This window comes from Coregonus lavaretus (assembly GCF_964263955.1).
Source record: "Coregonus lavaretus genome assembly, chromosome: 20".
NCBI classification, from domain to species: Eukaryota; Metazoa; Chordata; class Actinopteri; order Salmoniformes; family Salmonidae; genus Coregonus; species Coregonus lavaretus.
The window spans coordinates 9114259-9132507 of NC_140007.1; the positions used below are offsets into that span (position 1 = coordinate 9114259).

Genomic DNA, 18249 nt, shown 5'->3' on the forward strand with positions numbered 1-18249 from the left:
TCTTCTTCTTCTTCTTCTTCTTCTTCTTCTTCTTCTTCTTCTTCTTCTTCTTCTTCTTCTTCTTCTTCTTCTTCTCCCCAAGTGAGGCACCCACCTTCTTTACACACTAACCTTTTTTTTACTGTAAGTACCAGACCATCCAGTCACACTATCAAGATAATTGTCACATTTCCCTCTGAGTTACACCAACTGATCACCGACTGATCTTTAAAAGCAAACGGTAGAGGAAGCAGCAACCTCCTCCACTGACTCAATTAGCCTTGCTCACCATGTAAAGCACTTCCACCTTCTCTCTTTCTTTATTCCATTGTCTCTCTTCTAGTGTCATCATAACTCAAATATCAAAGACTGGGTCAGTCAGTCAGGAATGGCCTCCACTAAGAATGTAACCCCTTTCTGATGATAGGATCAAGAGAGCTGGCTATTCTACATTATTCTCAGTATGAATATTCAGTCTGTCTGAGTACCAGCACCCCTGACATCCTAGAGACGTCTGCCAGAGCTCCTCTCGTCAGCCCCATGCACGTTTTCGCTTAACATTTCGATTGAGCAATGAGGAGAGCTGAAAAGGCCCATATTTAAACTGCCATGGGGAGACTAACACTAAATATCAGAATGTGTGTTTAGTGAGGTGATTTACTGCGTCTCAGACTGGGAGAGATATTATGCTGGAAGAGAAACACAAATGGGGTTTGGAAGGAAAACATTCAAGGCGAATTCTTTACGAGATTAAATCAAACAAAGAGGTTGAGAAATGAGCCAAAATGTGCTATTGAATAACACAGGGAGCGAATGAAACGCTGACATTGCTCTTGGCCACTGCTCTGGCAGAGGAGAGATTTAAAGACAGAGGTCTCCTCTCCTCCTTTTCCTCCCTCGTTCCCCTGACTTTTAAGAGGTTGTTTCTTCTCTTTCATGATCCCTCTGTTTCCCTCTGACATGATGGACTCTGCCACTTCGCTGGCTGGCTGGCTGTGTATGTATCCGTGTGTGTGTCTCCTCTCACACACAGACAGGCTATGTGGCTGCCATGAACAAGACTACAGGAGTCTACATTCCTGTACAGAGAGAGAGATGGGGGGGGGGGGGGGTTATGTTTAGTAAAATCCTAAACATAACTCTTTAGTAAATATACCAAGGTACTGTACATGCATCACGATGTGTGTTAATACTTTCACTGTTCTCTGTTTTCACAGCCTGGACTTATTTGGCCCAGAAAATGAGTTCCGCGCTATTTCAAATCCATAACGCATTCCATATGGCGAACACTGCGGTTTCCTGGTGACTGGGCATGCGATTCTTAAATACTCTCAACCCTGGGTTTCTCCCCTCCCACACGCTCTGTGGTGGACTGGCTCCACAAAACAAGATGGAGCCGTGTACTTGGCTCGACGTTCGACGTGTTATTGTTCCAGGATAAAAGACAAATGAAACCAAACAAAACCCAAACAATGTGTGTACAAAGGCAGGGCACGACACACGCACCACATAGTTCCTTTGTTTGTGGTCTGTGTAGGATGAGCAGTATGTGTCGCGTGTATGCGAGTGTGTGTTTAAGTGTGTGAGAGAGGGAAAGCGAGAGAGAGCGAGAGAGAGCGAGAGAGAGAGAGAGAGAGAGAGAGAGAGAGAGAGAGAGAGAGAGAGAGAGAGAGAGAGAGAGAGAGAGAGAGAGAGAGAGAGATGAAGGGAGAGAGAGAGATGGCAGATCGGAGCAGAGCGGTGCGGTGTTGGCACGGCCAGAGGAGGCAGAAGCCAGAAGGCTTCATTAGAACTGGGGGAAGAGGCCATGGATGCTAGGGCTCTGGGAAGTCTATCAGACCCAAACACAGCCCAAGCCTTTAATCCTGCTGGAGTCACACCCACACCCACACACACACACACACACACACACACACACACACACACCCACCCACCCACACACACACACACCTCGCCTCCAAAACATCACAATCCTTTAAGCTTATTTTCTCTTTCTTTCTTCTGCCTGCTGTTTTTGTTGTTGCTGAGTGTTTCAGTGGAGCGCTGTAGTCATTAATCACTGGTAAATGTACACTGAGGAGAAAGCAGATACCTCAGGGGGGGTTCTCTCATTCCGTTCTGAAAACGCTGTACTGAACGAACTCCTGAGAGAAGGAGAAACTGGAACAAAGGTGCTCGTGCAGGTACTGTAAGCACAGAGATGCACAGATGTCCACCCACACACCCCCCCACACACAATAATATACTAGTATGACTCATCTTAGCTATGAAGTGGGTGCAATTGCACAAAGAAACACAAGAGGACATTGATGTACAATCAAACTGCTGCACTGTAAGAAACAACAGTGTTGATTTGTATCTTTTTTCAACTTCCACCATAAACATTCCAACAACTGTCTGCTAGGTCCGACTCTGTAAGGCCTGAATTAACAGGCAATGAACGCACAACAGGGAGCAAATAAATGTTTGCAACAAAATGTTCCCATTGTTCCAAATCAATAAGGGACATTGAAAATGACCCACTTGTACCAGGTCATTCATCCTAACTGTGAGGCAACAAAGCCCTCTTTCGGTGGCGCATCAGTCAATGTCATATCTACACTTTTAGAAAAAATAAGGCGCTATCTAGAATCGAAAAGGGTTCTTCGGCTGTCCCCAGAGGCTAACCATTTAATGAACCCTTTTTGGTTCCAGGTAGAACCCTTTTGGGTTCCATGTAGAACCCTTTCCACAGAGGATTCTGTATGGAACCAAAAAGGGTTCTCCTTTTAGAACCCTTTTTCTAAGAGTGTACTGACGTTTATCCACACTAACACATGGTTACAGTATTGCACTTTTCATGTAGCCTACTTTTGGCCAAATAATAGCCTAACCACCGATCAAGCAACATTATGGACTAAACGTTCAAATCCTGTTGCTACAGGATTCTTTTGCTGTGACAGTATATGTCAAATTAAGATCCCACATCTGTAGGATGAGAGAGAAATGAATAGGACATAATGACAGCGGGAAGAGGAGAAGCAGACGGAGCGAATAAGACTATTGATAGAGGAGACAAGATAATGAAAGAGGAAATGGAGAAAGAAGGGAAGAAAAAAGGAAAAGAGTGAAAGGGGGAACAAAGGGAAAGAGACAATGCTAGAGGATCTCTATTCACAATGAACACTGTGTGTTAAACATTCATATGGAGTATCACGTACATTTTTGACGTAGTTGAAATGCTTACATGGAAGCCTACAGTCTATTCTCACAGCGGCTCAATTAATCCTCCTTAACAAGCAGCACTGAGAAAGCCCCTTCCAGGTATCCCATACCTATCATCATCTCACCCATATACAGTAAATATGCTATTCTTCCTGTCCCAAACCATACAAATAGGCTGTTGGTACATACACTGAGTGTACAAAACATTAGGAACACCTTCCTAATGCTGAGTTGCACCCCCTTTTGCCTCAGAACAGACTCTACAAGGTGTTGAAAGCATTCCACAGAGATGTTGGCCCATGTTGAGTCCAATAATTCTCACAGTTGTGTCAAGTTGACTGGATGTCCTTTGGGTGGTGGACCATTCTTGATACACACGGGAAACTGTTGAGCGTGAAAAACCCAGTGGCCTTGCAGTTCTTGATACACTCAAACCGGTGCGCCTGGCACATACTACCATACCCTGTTCAAAGACACATGTTTTGCCTTGCCCATTCACCCTCTGAATGGCACACATACATAATCCATGTCTCAAGGCTTAAAGATCCTTCTTTAACCTGTCTCCTCCCCTTCATCTACACTGGTGAAATCAATAAGGGATCATAGCTTTCACCTGGATTCACCTGGTCAGTCAGTCATGTACAGAGCAGGTATTCCTAATGTTTTTTACACTCAGTATAGTCCTATAAGTATGTTCTCTGGTTAAACATATTGTTTCATCGGGGGTGTTGTTGGCTTTCTGCTGACGCTGGTTGGTTGCGATCGGGGGGCCAGGTTGAGTCTTTATTTACCCAAGTGGGAGAAATCGATGGCTTTCTCCCGCATGAGAAGTGTGTGGATCAATAGAGGGTTTCAAAAATGCCTCGCTGAGAAATCGATGGCTCTTACATGCCATTGATGGCTGTTTGGAAGAAAGAAAATGACAAAGAACGCCTGTTTGTTGTAAGGTATTACTCCCTCCCGTTCCTTTCTTCTTCTTCTAAGAAGGCTATCATGTTTTCATTGCCTTGTCTGTCTCTTGGTTGGTCTTTCTTCTTGCTGCTTGTTAAAGTTGTGTACCATTCAGCTCCATCTGATCTATAGAGGATACTGCAGTGGGAATTTCTTAACCACATTAACTCTTGTGAGCTTTATGCAACATATTTTTGAGTGTGGACCCATTATACCTTTTGTTAGGGGAACTCTGAGTACAGCCTCAAACAGGCCCAGTAGTCAGTCGAGATAAAGGCTAAGGGCCTTCGTACGGTCGAACTACAGACTACAGTCTACAGGCCCAGACATTTGAGCACTGAAGGCTACAAGGCTATATGTGTTGATACAGACACCGTAAAGGCTGTAGGTCTTTGTACAGTACAGTAGGACTGATGGCAATAGGCCTTGAGAACCACACGCTAGAGGCTAAGGACCTTGAGACAGCAGCAGCAGTCTCTGCACTGGGCCTTAGTCTCTCTGAGCTCTCTTACACTTCCCTGGCAATGAGTGCAACTAGTCTGGTCAATGTACCGCGTGTCAACTAGCACCTCACTCATCCAATCAACACTTCCCACGACCCCACTGTCAGGGCCCAGGTTCTGGGGAAGACTCCTGGGTAGCAGCCGCGGCCTTGTCACCACACCTGTCCCATGCAGCGGTGGCCTGATCAAAGTGACAGAGCCTGGTCTGGCGGAGGGGTAGTGAGGGCTACTGTCAACCTGTCTGTCCTGCTGACGGCCCCTCGGCCAGGGGAGGGGAGAGGAGCGGTGGGATGGCAGGACTAGAGCTTCCCTCGGATGTCACTCAGCTGGGCGGCGGATGACAGAACAGGCCATTAAGGCTTGGATTGGCTTCACAGGCCATTAGGCAAGGTAGGCATCACACAGTCAGCCTCACAGCCATGCCACACAGGGCACTGAGTAATGGTGAGGTAGGGAGAGAGGGAGGGGGAGGAGGGGGAGAGAGGAAGAGGAAGTGAAAGGGGGAGAGGGAGGAAAGAGATAAATGTATAAGTAAGCTTCAGAAAGGCACACATGGCAGAGCTCTGCAGACACACTTCTCTCCTCCACCACACACAATCTGAAAGCTATGTCTGTCCATTTGCTTGTCTCCCTGGTATTTATCCTCTCTCTCTCTCTCTCTCTCTCTCTCTCTCTCTCTCTCTCTCTCTCTCTCTTGTGCCAAATTCTAAAACACACACGCAGGCATGCACACATACACACACACTTACCTTGCTGACATACAGACTTCATCTACAGCAAAGGGACTTTTTATGATCAGATATCTACAACTGACAACAGCCGTAACTCAGACATAGGGTTTAGTTTGGTAAGTCTTCAGTTAAAAAAAATAAACATATGCGTTGAAGTATAATCTTTTATCTAGCAATGTACTCTAAATCTTCACTCTTCACCGGTCAAATAAAAGAGTGAACAATAAAATGCACATACACTATACATACAAAAGTATGTGGACACCCCTTCAAATTAGTGCATTTGGCTATTTCAGCCACACCCGTTGCTGACAGGTGTATAAAATCGAGCACACCGCCATGCAATCTCCATAGACAAACATTGCCTCACTACCGAGTTCCAAATTGCCTCTGGAAGCAACGTCACCACAAGAACTGTTCGTCGGGAACTTCATGAAATGGTTTTCCATGACCTAGCAGCCGCACACAAGCCTAAGATCACCATGCGTAATGCCAAGCGTCGGCTGGAGTGGTGTAAAGCTCGCCGCCATTGGACTCTGGAGCAGTGGAAACACAGTCTCTGGAGTGATGAATCACGCTTCACCATCTCGCAGTCCGACGGACGAATCTGGGTTTGGTGAATGCCAGGAGAGCGCTACCTGCCCCAATGCATAGTGCCAACTGTAAAGTTTGGTGGAGGAGGAATAATGGTCTGGGGCTGTTTTCATGGTTTGGGCTAGGCCCCTTAATTCCAGTGAAGGGAAATCTTAACGCTACAGCATACAATGACATTCTAGACGATTCTGTGCTTCCAACTTTGTGGCAACAGTTTGGGGAAGGCCCTTTCCTATTTCAGCATGACAATGCCCCCGTGCACAAAGTGAGGTCCATACAGAAATGGTTTGTTGAGATCGGTGTGGAAGCACTTGACTGGCCTGCACAGAGCCCTGACCGCAACCCCATCGAAGACCTTCGGGATGAATTGGAACTCTGACTGCGAGCCAGGCCTAATCGCCCAAAATCGGTGCCCTACCTCACTAATGCTCTTGTGGCTGAATGGAAGCAAGTCCCCACAGCAATGTTTTAACATCTAGTGGAAAGCCTTCCCAGAAGAGTGGAGGCTGTTATAGCAGCAAAGGGGGGGACCAACTCCATACTAATGCCCATGATTTTGGAATGAGATGTTCGACAAGCAGGTGTCCACACACTTTTGGTCATGTAGTGTAACTGGATCGTCTACCCATGGAAAGGGTCAAAAGCACAAACACACAAAGCAAAAACATCAAAGATAACGACATCAAAACCCCACAAAGATCTATCTGGCGCCTTGTTAAAATCTCTCCTTGGTACAGTGGAGCTCTCTGGATGGCCCTGACTGCCCTCCAGTCATTATTAAAGCGAGAGATGGGAGCCTATAGGACCCCAGTGGAGGCATCAGCACGCATCACTTCTCCCCTGCTACTAAAAGTTTACTCCAGGCCCTCCACCAGCTCCTAGAGGGCCTATTTACAGCACAGGCAGTGGATTGTGTTAACGCTTCCAAACACTACTTTGATTTCCTCTCCTCCCTCTCCTTCATTCCTCCCCCTCTCCTCTCCTCTCGGGTTTTTATTGACCCCTGGACACATGAGAGCTGTCTCTCTGCAGCCTACCCTGCCAGGGAGAGACAGGACACACGCCAGATCTTTAAATACTCCATCCTTCCTCCTGGTCTCTAATAAAGGGAGAGAAACTTCTCTCCTCTTCCTTTCATTCCCAGACTTGTCTTTTTTTAGGATCCCTTAAAGTTGCTCTGCAAGCCTTCCCTTGGGAGGGGATGAAAACAGGGTGAAAAACAAAGAAAGAAAAATAAATACAAAAAAATGCTTCTTCTGCACAATTTAAACCCAAACGCAAAAGTTGTGAGGGTTCTGTAAACAGGGAGAAAAGCTGATGGCTAGATATTTCAGATAAAGAGAGAGACAGAGGATGGGAAAGTGGGGAGAGAGTAATGCAAAAAATGATAGGTTTTGTTTATTGGGAGTGATGTTTTTTGATGAACTACATAGGCCTGGGTTCCAGAGGTGTCTTGCCTGAGACAAACTGAGCATTCTGTTGAGACAGAACCTTTCCATTTTAAAGACGGTAGGGCTTTGCACTACACAGAGCTCGGCACAACAACGCATTTACACAAGCGTTTATTTATTCATGTTATTTTCTTTTCCGTGCGGCTTGTACAATCTCGACCCCCAACCCCCTCTGTGTTTCTGTTTATTTCCGTACTTTTGAAAACTAGCAGTTTTGCTGAAATGTAATTTGTTGCGATGGTAGTGACTTATGTTGTTCCCCGCTGCCGTATCTTGAATACTAAATGAGCGGAGCTCCGTTGAATAATGATCAAGCACCTCAGAGGCAGCAGACTGGTGGGTTAGAGCATGTTTCTCCCCAGTTCACACGACAGACATAAAAGATACGTGGTTTAGGCCATGGGAACACATCATTGCGGGGGTGGTTTCTATCTGATCAAGTGGATAATATCTTCCCAGTTCAAAACAACATGCTTTAGATCTGTGGTTTGTAAATGCCCCCAAACCATGGACTTATATTAAACCTCGAGGGATGAAGTCTTTCCCTGGCTTTAGCTAGCTGAGGATAGGGACTTTTTCTTACTTAATGTCTCTCAAGACCTTCCTTTATACCAGGATCCAGACCAGGATTTTTACTTCCAAGTCTGTGACAAATTATATTGTAAAAGGAGCTGTGCAAATATCATTAAAGAGAACTTAACTGAACTGCTGAATAAAGGGGACAATATACAGTTCTTTCACTGAAAGCCCAGCAGAGAAAAGAAAAACTGTGTATAGGCTTAGAGAGATAAAGCTTTTTGGTGTCTCTGGTGACAGAGCTCTCAGTCCAAGGGGAAAAGCTCTTAGCCCAATCAGTGGAGTTAGAATACCTGAGCACATTTGCAGTTGTAATCATATCACAGACACATAGCATAATCACATTCCAAGCCTGACAGCCAGTTCCAATGAGGATGGGGGGAGTAGGCACAAAGCAGTTGTGATAAACCTCTCTTTGTTTCTGCTGTAGGGCTTTCGATCATACACTATATCACTCACAAGAATATTCAGTGGTCATTGCTTCTTAAATAGTTTTGACCACCCACGGACTTGATATGCAAACAGAGTCATTTGAATTACACTGGTTACCATTGATATTTGATCAAAATATTGAGGTGCATAGAGAAAACACAAAGTGTGTTTTTATGACCGAGGAACAAACACCATATGTATGAACCATATATGGTTAGGGCTTTATAAATGCTTCAAGTTCTGAGTACTTCCTGTCTAACTTTGGGAGTTAACCAATCAGAAAAGGTCACTTACGCTGACAAGCATCTGTGGGAAGGGCCCTCTGGAGTTTTCAGGCACGTTGATAGGTGGAATGACCCAGTCTCTCTTTTGTCTCCGCAGTCCCTTGGAGCTCATCTCCCGTTGCCTGGGAAACATGATGACAGTGGGTGGGGCCTGGAACACTGGTGGTACTTTGACCCCCCCTTCCTCCTTCCTCTCCCCTTCTTTCCCTTGTTCCACTGTGATCTGAAAGACACGACACAAAGGACAAAGATACAGTTGAGTGGGTTGCTATGTGATAAAATTGTGACGTGTGCACATGTGCGTGTGCACGTGTGTATGCGAGAGGAGGTCCGAAGTAGCCGAAGCTAGCACAGACCTTGTCGTTTACACCTGGTTGTTAAAAACTCCCATAAAGAGTGGACACGTCTCTGCTAGGATTTACACCCCTATTCCCACTGCACGGCCAGGGACACTATGAGTCACTCTCTACCTGCAGGCTAGTGTTCTCATCAGGAATAAGATGGCTGCAGGGAACCTTCATTCCCTTATGTGTGAATATGCACTCATTAAAGTGTTGTTGCTAATGATGTCTTCATTGTAATCAGTGAGGTGGGTTTTGGTGGGGTGCAATCAAGTGAGATGCATTACCAACAAAGTTTGAATTGCATTGGCAGAGTATGAGCAACTGTTGAGATACACAATTACAAAGTACATCCAGTGATTAATTTATTCAACATTTTAATCAATTCAAAACTCTGGGTGCATCTATATCACAAATGTTTTCCCAGGGTCAAGTATGAAGTTAGATAAGCCGCTCATTTGCATATGTTCTTGGTTCAATATCAAATCAAATATCCGACAAGGCCCGTAACAAACTGACATAATATGTCATGTCAACATTCATGTATGTGTATCTGGGGGGCTGCTGTATGACTAAAAGCAGACCTGTAGATTCTCAGGGTCGTGTCCTGTATGGTCCGGGGTCCACATGAATAATACAAGGTTCGAATCAGTCCAGCATCTCAAGGCTCTGCTAGTAGGAATACACTGTATCCTACATGTCCAGGGGCTATGGGAACTCTGGTATTAACATGGAGAAATCTGGTTGGATTTGACATGCAGTATCTCTGGGCTTCAGTGTAACCTCCGGGTTATAATACACAAGTATAGAGTTCAGCAAGTTCAGCCAGAATCATCATCCAACCACATCCCTCAGCCCTCTAGCTCCTCCCCTCTCAATCTCACTTTCTATAACTCTCCCTTTTCCCCCTCCATTTCTCTCTCTCCTCCTTATTGTTTCCCCCCTCTCTCTTCCCATACAGCTGATCCTGAGAGCTTGTCTTAGTAATAGCCATTCATCAGAAGCTGCGGAGTGCTATGCTGCTAGGTGGATGTAGTGTGAGACAGGTTAAGCGTGCCAGAGGGCTAGGATAATGTCGTGCTAACGCTCTATCCCAGGTGTCCCTTAGGTCTCCCCCATGTCTCCCCAAATCATCTGCTCTCATGTTGCTTATTGTTCCATGGCAGGGAGCGAATGAGAGACATTTCCAGCTAAATGGGTGAGAGCAGCGGCACAAGGTAAGATAAGGTGTTGTGTACCACCAGGAGTGTATTGTGTGTGTGTGTGTGTGTGGGTGTGTGTGTGTGGGTGTGTGTGTGTGTGTGTGTTTGTGTGTGTGCATGCGTCTGTGTGTGCAGTATTGAGACTATGAGAACAAACCGCTCCTCGTATAAGAGAGACAGGTCCAATCACCATTTATTTACATATTAAAAGCCTTGTGTTTTAATACCTATTCCAATATTTCATTTGACCTTCCCTCCCCTCTCTAACTTCCCTCTCTCAAATGTGTGGCCTTGTGGTTTCCAACCGGTAGTTAAAATGCAAGGGGAAACCCAGGAACTATGCAGGAACAGGAAACAACAGCGGAAGAAGAAAAGAAGGGTCTCTTGGCACACTGAAAGTTGAGGGCTCTGGCGCACGGCAAGCTGTTTATTCTAATTACCGCCCCGTGGAACTTTCCACACAGTCTATAAAACACTTCACCCCCCCTTTATGTATACCCTGCTGTCTGGTTGCCTCCAAAGCTGGGCTGTACCTGCCAATGGAAACAATGCTTTCAGACTGAGTTCATTAGATGGACGTCCATGAGAAAGGCTTTTCAAGCTGCATTAAAGGTAGCCTGTCTGTTGGAGAGGTTGGCATGTAAACACTGGGTGGGTGGGAAAGAAGGAGAGGAGGGGCAATGCCCATGGGTGAATGTGTCATTTTCAGTTTCTTCAATCCAGCTCCACATTTCAAACATCAGGTATGGCACAGAACAAGGGAGGGTGGGGGGCTTGGGATGGACAAGCAGGAAGGAGTGGGAAGAGGGGAGAAGAGGGGAGAAGAGAGGGAGAAGGGAAGGAGAGGGTTGAGGGCTAACGTGATGGAGGGAGAGAGGGTAGAGATATTTTTGGGCTCTGTCATTTTCTTGTCAAATATAAAATGTCGAGTTTAGAATGTTTGATGTTTCAAATATTGTCCAATCTTTTTGGAGTTGCGAATGTGGCAGTTGATCTTAAATTCCATGCTTCCCTTGGTGACTCACCAGTGTCCTGTATAAAGGGGAATTAATTAGTGTAGTGGGTGCTCTTCATCTCTATACCACTAGGGGAGCTGCAGCTTCTCATACAGACAGCTCTGCCTCACGATCCAGAAATCATCTAATCCAACCATTCTCCTCCTCTCCTGTGCCAGGCACAGTCTACCCTTCCAAACATGCATGTGACATGTGCCATCATGTGTCATCATGTGCCATCATGTGCCATGTTGCCTGAACCAGATCCTCATGGTGTATGTTCACGGGGACACCTCTCTCTCCCCGGTACCCAGTGCCAAGTGAAACACGGATGTGTTCGCCAGCTACGGTACATGGATCCAAACTAGGTTTCCAGATGGAGAGGGGAGACAGATGTACGCTGGGTTCTGGACAAATGTATTCTATTTCTCGTTGGGAGGAGGGCTTAGTGGGCCTTATTGCAGGGGCTTGCTGCCATAGTCCAGAGTGCCACGGTGGGGGGACTAGGGGAGTGAGGGAGGAGGGGTTCTGGGGGTATTAGGGGTTGGATGGGGGAGGGAGACAGGGGGTGGAGGAGAGTAGAGATAGTGTGGGGTTATAATGAGAAGCAGATGTGACCCCCCTGTCTAAATAAGTCATGCTCCGAATCCTTTCATCTGCAGATGCTAACAGGTACACATGGACCTCTTGGGGGAGTTGTCTGGTGAGTTAGGGGCACAGAGAGAGAGATGAGAGACAGAGAGAGTGAGAGAGATAGAGAGAGAGCAAGAGCGAGAGAGGGAGAGATGAGCTGTGCCAATTGTTGCCTAAGGGACTCTGGCCAAGCTGTTCTCCAGCTGTGGTAGTGTACTGGAATCCTGACCACAGCCTGCTGCACACACATTGATAACTCAGAAATAACACACATGAATATATGAACGAACACACATGCACACACACAGGCAGACAACCCTAAGACAATGGACTACTAGATAGTGTGGAGGAGATTGTGTTAGATTGTCAATCATCGAACAAGGGGCTAAGTCAGGATTTCACCATCTTTCCTATAGCTCGCAGGCTATCATCATACAACAGGCTGATAAAAGGTCTGCCATTATCTGGCTGCACTGGTCTGAGCATTAAATAACTGAATGTAGAATGTTATTTATTTATTTTATTTTTTTTGTGGGTAGATCAGCTTTAATATTGCAGATAGATTGTAGCTTCCATCAATGTAATTGTCTGCATCATTTCCAATCCTCCATTTCCACTACCGTTCAAAAGTTTGGGGTCACTTAGAAATGTCCTTGTTTTCGAAAGAAAATAATAAATGTCCATTAAAATAACATCAAATTGATCAGAAATACAGTGTAGACATTGTTAATGTTGTAAATGGCTATTGTAGCTGGAAACGGCTGATTTTTTATGGAATATCTACATAGGCGTACAGAGGCCCATTATCAGCAAACATCAGTCCTGTGTTCCAATGGCACGTTGTGTTTGCTAATCCAAGTTTATCATTTTAAAAGGCTAATTGATCATTAGAAAACCCTTTTGCAATTATGTTAGCACAGCTCAAAACTGTTGTGCTGATTAAAGAAGCAATAAAACTGGCCTTCTTGAGACTAGTTGAGTATCTGGAGCATCAGCAACTTTGGGTTCGATTACAGGCTCAAAATTGCCAGAAACAAATAACTTTCTTCTGAAACTCTAACCAGAATAGAAAGAGGAGTGGGAGGCCCCGGTGCACAACTGAGCAAGAGGACAAATACATTAGAGTGTCTAGTTTGAGAAACAGACGCCTCACAGGTCCTCAACTGGCAGCTTCATTAAATAGTACCCGCAAAACACCAGTCTCAACATCAACAGTGAAGAGGCGAATCCGGGATGCTGATCTTCTAGGCAGAGTTACATAGAAAAAGCCATATCTCAGACTGGCCAATAAAAAGAAAAGATTAAGATGGGCAAAAGAACACAGACACTGGACAGAGGAAGATTGGAAAAAAGTGTTATGGACAGACGATTCGAAGTTTGAGGTGTTTGGATCACAAAGAAGAACATTTGTGAGACGCAGACCAAATGAAAAGATGCTGGAGGAGTGCTTGATGCCATCTGTCAAGCATGGTGGAGGCAATGTGATGGTCTGGGGGTGCTTTGGTGGTGGTAAAGTGGGAGATTTGTACAGGGTAAAAGGGATCTTGAAGAAGGAAGGCTATCACTCCATTTTGCAACGCCATGCCATGCCCTGTGGACAGCGCTTGATTGGAGCCAATTTCCTCCTACAACAGGACAATGACCCAAAGCACAGCTCCAAACTATGCAATAACTATTTAGGGAAGAAGCAGTCAGCTGGTATTCTCTCTATAATGGAATGGCCAGTACAGTCACCGGATCTCAACCCTATTGAGCTGTTGTGGGAGCAGCTTGACCGTATGTTATGTAAGAAGTGCCCATCAAGCCAATCCAACTTGTGGGAGGTGCTTCAGGAAGCATGGGGTAAAATCTCTTCAGATTACCTCAACAAATTGACAACTAGAATGCCAAAGGTCTGCAAGGCTGTAATTGCTGCAAATGGAGGATTCTTTGCCGAAAGCAAAGTTTGAAGGACACAATTATTATTTCTATTAAAAATCATTATTTCTAACCTTGTCAATGACTACATTTCCTATGCATTTTGCTATATTTCCTATTCAAACTTTTCATGGAAAACAAGGAAATGTATAAGTGACCCCAAACTTTTGAACGGTACTGTATATATTTTTTAAATATACAGTGGGGAAAAAAGTATTTAGTCAGCCACCAATTGTGCAAGTTCTCCCACTTAAAAAGATGAGAGAGGCCTGTAATTTTCATCATAGGTACACGTCAACTATGACAGACAAATTGAGCATTCTTTTTCCAGAAAATCACATTGTAGGATTTTTAATGAATTTATTTGCAAAGTATGGTGGAAAATAAGTATTTGGTCACCTACAAACAATCAAGATTTCTGGCTCTCACAGACCTGTAACTTCTTCTTTAAGAGACTCCTCTGTCCTCCACTCATTACCTGTATTAATGGCACCTGTTTGAACTTGTTATCTGTATAAAAGACACCTGTCCACAACCTCAAACAGTCACACTCCAAACTCCACTATGGCCAAGACCAAAGAGCTGTCAAAGGACACCAGAAACAAAATGGTAGACCTGCACCAGGCTGGGAAGAATGAATCTGCAATAGGTAAGCAGCTTGGTTTGAAGAAATCAACTGTGGGAGCAATTATTAGGAAATGGAAGACATACAAGACCACTGATAATCTCCCTCGATCTGGGGCTCCATGCAAGATCTCACCCCGTGGGGTCAAAATGATCACAAGAACGGTGAGCAAAAATCCCAGAACCACACGGGGGGACCTAGTGAATGACCTGCAGAGAGCTGGGACCAAAGTAACAAAGCCTACCATCAGTAACACACTACGCCGCCAGGGACTCAAATCCTGCAGTGCCAGACGTGTCCCCCTGATTAAGCCAGTACATGTCCAGGCCCGTCTGAAGTTTGCCAGAGTGCATTTGGATGATCCAGAAGAGGATTGGGAGAATGTCATATGGTCAGATGAAACCAAAATAGAACTTTTTGGTAAAAACTCAACTCGTCGTGTTTGGAGGACAAAGAATGCCAAGTTGCATCCAAAGAACACCATACCTACTGTGAAGCATGGGGGTGGAAACATCATGCTTTGGGGCTGTTTTTCTGCAAAGGGACCAGGACGACTGATCCGTGTAAAGGAAAGAATGAATGGGGCCATGTATCGTCAGATTTTGAGTGAAAACCTCCTTCCATCAGCAAGGGCATTGAAGATGAAACGTGGCTGGGTCTTTCAGCATGACAATGATCCCAAACACACCGCCCGGGCAACGAAGGAGTGGCTTCGTAAGAAGCATTTCAAGGTCCTGGAGTGGCCTAGCCAGTCTCCAGATCTCAACCCCATAGAAAATCTTTGGAGGGAGTTGAAAGTCTGTGTTGCCCAGCGACAGCCCCAAAACATCACTGCTCTAGAGGAGATCTGCATGGAGGAATGGGCCAAAATACCAGCAACAGTGTGTGAAAACCATGTGAAGACTTACAGAAAACATTTGACCTGTGTCATTGCCAACAAAGGGTATATAACAAAGTATTGAGAAACTTTAGTTATTGACCAAATACTTATTTTCCACCATAATTTGCAAATAAATTCATAAAAAATCCTACAATGTGATTTTCTGGATTTTTTTTCTCATTTTGTCTGTCATAGTTGACGTGTACCTATGATGAAAATTACAGGCCTCTCTCATCTTTTTAAGTGGGAGAACTTGCACAATTGGTGGCTGACTAAATACTTTTTTTCCCCACTGTATATGTTATTATTTTTTACATTTTTTAAATGTTTTGTCATTTAGCAGACGCTCTTATCCAGAGCGACTTACAGTTAGTGAGTGCATACATATTTTCCCCTAACCCTACCACCCCTCCTGTAATTGGAGTAAACTAACGGACAACAACACTTAGAATGTTAAATAAACATTGTACCACTACCAGCCCAGACGACGAGACCATGTAGACCACAATGTTTAACTCACTGTTGATTAAGTGTTAACACAGAAATGCCTGCTCTCCTCTGCAGCAAATGAAGCACATTCCCTCCATCCACTGCTGGAACAGAGGGATGGCAGAGGAGGAGAGGAAGAGAGCCGAGCCAGACATACGCTCAGACTTTTAGAACAACAGCTTAACGGAGTCAACAGATTTCCAACATACGTTCTTCCCTTCTCCAGCCCACACACACACAAGACACACAGACACACACAGAGACAAGACACACAGACACACACAGACACAAGACACACAGAGACACACAGAGACACACAGAGACACACACGCACGCAGGAACTGATGCATGCACGCACGCACACACTCTATCCACAACCAGAAATGTACACTAAAACACACACTTAACATTCACATGATCCTACATAATCCCTTTTACACAGAAAAAAACACACATTCTCTCACACACACTGTGTGAACAGGAGTCAGTGAGTGTGAAATGGAAGCAGTGCCCAGCTCCGGTGCCACCAGAACCCATCCAGCTGGCTCCTATCCCAGCCTTCCCCTACCCTCCCCAGCCCCCCCTTCGCCCTGCACGTTTTGATATCAGTCAGACCCTGGCGAAACACACATCTGGAAGTTATTACTCCACAGAGCAGAGCGCCACAAAACGCCATTTCACATTGTGTTCAGCATCCTCTTAGTTTTCTCGGTCGGTATATCAGTTTGTATTACTACAGCTGTAGTAGAATGGCTGACCCAACTCTATTCTCCTCCCTCTTCCGTATCAGAGTTCATTAGTATGAATGTGTAATAGACAAACAATGGATTAGTTGCTTAGGGCCTAAGACCTGCTCTTTAGTTCGACTGGCTATCTATGCCACATAGTCTGTGAGCCCAGTGGGATTTGGGTGTTAAAGTCCCAGTGAAGCTGCCTGAGTTCCATGAGTACTCGCACACACACTTGGCTTCACACACACTCCCTTAGACTCAACACACTCTCCTCTCATAGTACTGCAGCCATGGTGTGACCCCATCTTGGCTGCCCACAATAAGAGGTCCTCTTGGTGGATCAGTGTGATGGCAGAGAACTGACTGGCACATGGTCTGTTCTGGACAGAGAGAATTTTGGCTGATCCTGTGATCCCTGTCTAAGCAATGTCAGAGTGCCCTGGCTGCCCCTACAGTTCTCTGCTCCAGTGGGACATTTAGTACCAGGTGGCAGGGAGACATGAGAATCACTGTACTGATTAAATGCTGATTAGATGCTGAAATGGACCATTGGGGCTCAGGGAGAGAATTGGAACGGGCCAATGACGAGTCTTGGACTCAAAGCTACAGTCACTCTAACTTCGTTAATATATATTGTTTCCTACCTTCCTAACCTTCCACTCCTCAAATAGCCTTCAATTTTAACATAACGGGTTTAGATAAACGCCATGCCAAGCCCTGATGAACCCAGTGTCCTGGTCTAGCTATGTGTGACAGCCTCTGTCTAGGCAGCAGAGTGATCTCAGTTGTGGGTATTTTTAGCCCCCTACCTTGGCTGTAGGATAACTTCAGTTAATAAATCATAGGACTACTAATATAGGACTACTCAGTGTCTTCCTGGGTTGCCAGGTTTGAGATACTATTTTAGCACTACTCAGTATATTCCTGGGTTGCCTGGTTTGAGCTACTATTATAGGACTATTCAGTGTATTCCTGGTGTCATGACTCTCCCTGGGTGAGGATCAAAGGCCTCACATCAGTTGCTGTGCCGGTCTTGACACCTTAATGCTGCCATAAATGAGAGAGGAGGAGATTCTATCTCTGGCCCTCTAGTATGGTGAAAGGAATGCCTTTGTTTCAGATACTTTTTGCCGCCCAAAACTTCAACATCCAACAATGAACATTGGGACAATATATTTCAACATCCAAACGTTGGGAATGATGAGAAATGGAATATGGAAAATTAATGTCTATTTTGTGATGTCTTTAAAAATGGTAAAAAGGCGTTTTAACGAAAACATTGTGACTTGAAGAGCTTTTACACTGTGTACAGTGGCTTGCAAAAGTATTCACCACCCTTGGCATTTTTACCTATTTTGTTGCCTTACAACCTGTTACACACAATTACAGCTGCAAGTCTCTTGGGGTATGTCTCTATAAGCTTGGCACATCTAGCCATTGGGATTTTTCATTCTTCAAGGCAAAACTGCTCCAGCTCCTTCAAGTTGGATGGGTTCCGCTGGTGTACAGCACTCTTTAAGTTATACCACAGATTCTGAATTGGATTGAGGTCTGGGCTTTGACTAGGCCATTCCAAGACATTTAAATGTTTCCCCTTAAACCACTTGAGTGTTGATTTAGCAGTATGCTTAGGGTCATTGTCCTGCTGGAAGGTGAACCTCTGTCCCAGTCTCAAATCTCTGGAAGACTGAAACAGGTTTGCCTCAAGAATTTCCCTGTATTTAGCGCCAT

The 18249-nt window shown here is 45.1% G+C and overlaps 1 protein-coding gene across 1 annotated transcript in view; it reads right to left on the minus strand.

Moving 5' to 3' along the window:
* Positions 1-18249, minus strand: part of LOC311147944 (cadherin-4-like) — a gene marked incomplete at both ends in the record, with an annotated part of 240110 nt that overhangs the window by 97219 nt on the left and 124642 nt on the right. The window contains one exon of the mRNA XM_084184792.1: positions 8716-8928. Within this exon, the coding sequence (XP_084040918.1) occupies positions 8716-8928 (213 nt within the window). The remainder of the gene's footprint in view (positions 1-8715; positions 8929-18249) is intronic.